Source organism: Monoraphidium neglectum (genome assembly GCF_000611645.1).
Source record: "Monoraphidium neglectum strain SAG 48.87 unplaced genomic scaffold scaffold02691, whole genome shotgun sequence".
Lineage (NCBI taxonomy): Eukaryota > Viridiplantae > Chlorophyta > Chlorophyceae > Sphaeropleales > Selenastraceae > Monoraphidium > Monoraphidium neglectum.
This window is the reverse complement of record NW_014010937.1, coordinates 3824-8839: the sequence shown is the minus strand read 5'-3', so window position 1 is coordinate 8839 and position 5016 is coordinate 3824. Positions and strand designations below refer to the sequence as shown.

Genomic DNA, 5016 nt, shown 5'->3' with positions numbered 1-5016 from the left:
CACGGCGCCCCCACCGACGCCGCCGCCGCAACCGCCTCGCTCGCCGGCGGCACCGCGCCCGCGCCCGCCCCCGCGCCCGGCCCCGCGGCCACCGCACCGCCGCCCTCCTCCTCGTCGTCCCCGCGGCTCGTGATCATTGCCAGGATGGCCCGCGCCACCGCCTCCGGCCGCCGCAGGAACCCGTCCTTCGACAGGTCAGCGGGGTCGGCGTACTTAGTCACGGCCCCGCTGACGCGTATCGAGCCGTCGCTGCGGCCCTCCTTGTCCTTGGCCACCTTGATCTGGCGCTTGTGCTCAGCTGACAGGTCCTCAAGCTTGAGGTCGTACTGCACGCCGCACTCCGCGTCGTCGAGCTTGCGCTGCAGCGCCGCCACCACGTCGCGGGGCGCCTGCACCAGCGTAGGCATCTGGCGGGCGCGGGGTGGAGGGGGGGGGGGCGAGAGTTAGGCGGAGGGGCCCGGTCAAGGGGTGGGGCGCGCGACCGGTTGGCTGCGCGGCCGCGCAGCCACCCGCGCCGCTGCAGATTGGTTAGGCAGCGGCACCAGTTTCCAAGCTGCGCGTGCTGGTGCCGCACCCGGCAAAGCCGGGTCGCAGCCGCGTCGCGGCGCGACTGTGCCGGCGCACTCACCGCCTGCGGGTGCGTCAGCAGCTCCAGCCGCTCAGGGTGCGGCAGCGGCTCCCCGCCCAGCGCGAACCACCGCTGCATCGCCGGGTTGAACAGCCGCGCGCGCGGCTCCTTCTCGCCCTTGCGCTTCTTGCCGCCGCCGCCACCCGTGTCCTTGCCGCCGCCGCCGCCGCTGTCGCGCTCGCGCTTGCGGGCGGGCTCGCGCTTGTTGGTGTGCTCTGGGTGCACCGAGATGAACATCAGGTCACCCTGGCGGGGTGACGCGGTTTGGGGGCCGGGTGTGTCGGCAAGGCCAGAGGCAGGGGGGGGGGGCGAGCAGTGCAGGCACCGACAGCCACGCGGCACAGGGCGCTTCTGACGTGCTGCACATGAAAAAACACGCGTGGTCGCGCACTGATCGCGCAAGCAGTCCGCACAGGCACACGCGCCACATCATGTGAGCACACGCACGCGCGCGCACACACACGCACACCTCCCGCGCGCACACACGCACGCACGTGCACACACACAAACACCTCCTGCGCGCACACAGACCCACTCCCTCTCCCATGCTCACACGCACAAGCACCCACCCCAGCCCGCCGCGTACGTCCTCACCTGCTGGTTGTGCCAGACGTAGCCAATAGCAAACCCGCCCGACGCCGGGTCCTCAACCGCCACCCACCCCTCCTCGATCGCCGGCTCGCGCCCCACGCCGTCGAGCGGCACGCGCTCGTCGTCGTACGAAATGTGGCACTCGGCGGTGGCCGCCTCCACGTCCGGGTCACCCAGCGTCACCCGCAGCCGCCCGGCCCACTCGCGCAGGCTGGCCGGCTTCTTGGGGGAGCCGGGGGCGGGGCGGACCTTGATCATGTCGCGCCACTTGTTGGAGGTCTTGTTGCTGAGGCGCTCAAAGTTGTTGGCCGTGATCGGCACGACGCCGCCGCCGACGAGGACGAGGCTGGGATGCAGCGCGGGTGCGAGGGGCGCCCAGGGCGGCGTGAGCGCGCAGGCGGGGGGGCAGCCGACGCAGGTGCGGCTGTGTGTGTGTGCAGGCGGCGTGGGGCAATCAAGCAAAGGGAAAGCGGCTGTGGGGCTGGTCAGCTGCGGGGCGCTGCGGAGCCGGCCTCGCAACGTGATCACGGCGCCGCCAGATCACGGGTGGTGGGTGATTTGGGCCGCAGACCTGCTGTCCACCAGGAAAACGCCCTCCATGTCGCCACAGAAGACCTCGACTCGTGAGGGCACAGGGCTGTAGGATGGTCGCAACAGGGGCGGGGCACGCGTCAACAATAGCAACGCGCGCCTGCGCCTGGTCGGTCTGTCTGGCATAGACACGTGTCCGGCGTGCGCCATGCTGAAAGCAGCGCAGCGCGCGCCCACACGCACCAGCTCTGGCCGCCCGCGCGAAATCATCAGACATGAACAAGCCAAGCTCTAAAACCACATATCGGGTTGCGGGGCCTTTGATCGCCCCGCGGCCCATGTGCTGGCCGCCCTGCTTGCCTGGGCTCTCCAGCCTCTACATCCGCCCAGTCGCCCGAATTCATTATATATGCCATCTTGGCAAAGATGCGGCGGTTTGCGCCTCAATTTCGTGGCGCGCTGCTGCTCGTTGGGATCTTCAGGCCAGGTCCGGTATTTGTCTGTGCAGCTAGCAAGCTGCCATCTCCCGTTTCAAGCTGCTGCGCACATCAGGTTCCTCGCCGCGTGGCTTGCCCTTTCCCACTCTTCGGGGAGGAGTGGTGCGTATCGGCAACAACACGAACTCTGGCGTGTATAACGAGTGGGTAAAAGTCGAATACGCAGCCCTACCCGTGCATACCCTCCTTAACGTGCGCCTTTGTCCCTCATCAGGACCTACCTGCGCAGTGAGTGATGAGTGACCGAGTGCCGCTTTGCGCCCATCCGCCGTCAAGGCTTTATGCTCCATTTGGTTGTCTGGGAGACGCCGCCCATGGGAAGCAACCATTTCACTGAAGACCTGCGCGCGGGAGGTCTTCAACGAGGGCAGGGTGTGGGAAGGAAAGGTGGGCGCATGTGCAGGCTGAGCAGTGGTCGGACGAGCTACCGTGTGCATGTTGTGCATCCATCGCGCGCAGTGCATGTTGTGCATCCATCGCGCAGCTCTGCTGGCCGGTACGCCAGAACGACATGCATCTGTATCTCGTGCCGTATCGTCCACTCAGCAGCCCACCCGCCGCCACCACAGTAGATAGTTCATGGCCGCAATAGAAGACTAACCTCAATGGCCTCAACAGAAGACTGTGACCGTTTTTCTAGAAAGGGTACAGCGCTTCTGCGGCTGTTGACTGAGACCCTCGCTGTAGGTTGCTCACATACTTGAACATACTTGATGTGATAAGATCTGACCAAGGGAAACCAGCTGTACCAAAAGAAGCTGCATTCCACAGTGCCCTGTTTTCGCCCCTCCTTGAGCTCCTGAAGCGGACTGGGCGCTTGAACATGGAGATTTGCACTGGCTGCACAGAATAAGCTCCACCCATTTCCCTGATCTGAAGGTCAGGCCACTGAGCCGTTTGTCGCAATGCATATGCTGGCACAACCTCGGCATCTCAACTGCTCAATCCTGCCCAACACTGCTTGCCACTTTGCAAGTGAAATTGGTTGTGAGCATGGGGCAATGCGGAGGCAGTCTGCCAGTTTTTGCAGTACAGCAGGTGTCTTTCCAAACACGATGCGAGCGGCGTTGGCCAATGTCAGCTTGCAGGCCTTGGGCAGCGCCAACTGGCTGGTGCGTGCTCCGCGGTCATCCTGCGTTCGACGAGGCAACAGGCTCACAGCAGTGTTGTCCGCCAGCAACGACCCCAGTGCACACACACGTCAGCGGCAAACCCCGGCATGCATCACCTGCCGGTGACCTGCTTGCTACCTAAAAAGCCGCCGACCCAGCAAAACAGTGGCACACGCACGCGCCGGCTGTGCAGCCCAAGCCGCGCGCCCGCTGCCCTGGGGCGCTGGCCGGGCGCGACACTCATGAAAGTTTTCTACGAGGTGAATCAGTTTCTTTACTATCCTCCACACAATCATGCACACACGCACGCACACAGGACGCACACACGCACGCACACACGCACGCACACACGCACACACACACACACACACACATACCACACACCACACCAAACGCTGCTCGCCCCCACAACGCGCACCCAAACGCACACACGACTGCACACGTGACATACTCCGATGTTTGGGTGGCCCTAAAAAAATGCTGAATCACAACAGAAACCACCCTTGGATCGCCTCGTGGCAGCACATGGTCAGTCCTCAAAAAGGCCGCCGCTGCCGGGAAGGTGCTGTGCTGCAGCTGACACGCGATCGCGCCGGGCCGAGCTCTAGCACGCTACCCCACCTATTCTTAGCCACATACTCTAACAGCAGAGCATCCTAGCCCCCTTGTTCGCCCTTAGCGGCGCCTTCCTTGCCTTTGCAGCAGCCCCTGGCAGCATGACGTCGAGTCAGCGTTTTAACACCGTCGCAAAGACGGTCCACGCCTCGTTTATGAGGGCGGTAGTCGACCAGGAACCCCCCAGCATGGCGCTGCTCGCGGCCACCTGCCACGAGTGCTTTGAAGGCAGCAAACAACAAGCCAAACGCGAAAAACAATGACCTGGCTACACAGTCGAGCCACCGTTGCTGTGCAGGTGGGGCAGACGGTCTTGCTGGTCCCGCAGGCTCGCGGGGGCCGACGTGGCGGCGCAGCATCAGCATGAGCATCAGAGGGCTGCGGCTCATGCGCAATTTTGACGCCTTTGCTGCTTGGATGCTGCAGTTGCGGCACACTGCATGCGGCATACACACCGTTTGTGTCGTGATTTGGCAGGGATGCAGAGGCGGGTTCACTCGTGGCAGGCAGCTGAGCCCTGCTCCGTGCTGAAGCGCGCACGCACACCGACTGTCGCACCCCGCGCCCCTGCCGCAGAGCGCCGCCTGCTGGCCAGCTGGGTCGTCAAGGCGCGCCGCCGCGGCGTCGGGCAGCACCAGATCGTCACGTGGGTCCGCAGGAAGGTCGGTGCGCACGTGACCGTCTTCCGGACTCTCGCCGACGGGACCCTCGCGTGCGCCGCGCCCTGCCTGCTGTGCCAGCGCGAGCTCGTGCGCTTCGACCTGCGGGTGCACTGCTCGCTCGCGCCGGAGCAGTGGTGGAGCGGGCGCCTGACGGACGACTCGGCGCCGCCCGGGAAGCTCACCGCGCGGCAGCGGATGATGATGCCTGTCAGCGAGTCCCAGAGCGCCGCGCAGGCGCAGCAGACCGCGGCGCCTGCGGCTGCAGGGGCGGCGCAGCAGAAGCAGCAGCTTGACGGCGGCGGCGGGCATGGGGGGGGCGGCAGCGGCGGCAGGCGGCGGGTGCAGGGGGGCTCGCGGCGGGCGCTCGCGCGGCGCAGGAC

The 5016-nt window shown here is 65.6% G+C and overlaps 1 protein-coding gene across 1 annotated transcript; it reads right to left on the bottom strand.

Moving 5' to 3' along the window:
* Positions 1–213: 213 nt before the first annotated feature.
* On the bottom strand, positions 214–1477 carry MNEG_11324 (hypothetical protein; the record flags this gene model as incomplete). The annotated part of the gene is made up of 4 exons (XM_014040205.1): positions 214–228; positions 276–407; positions 629–874; positions 1223–1477. 4 exons carry the CDS (start codon positions 1475–1477, stop codon positions 214–216), a joined length of 648 nt encoding a protein of 215 aa, XP_013895659.1.
* Positions 1478–5016: the final 3539 nt, after the last annotated feature.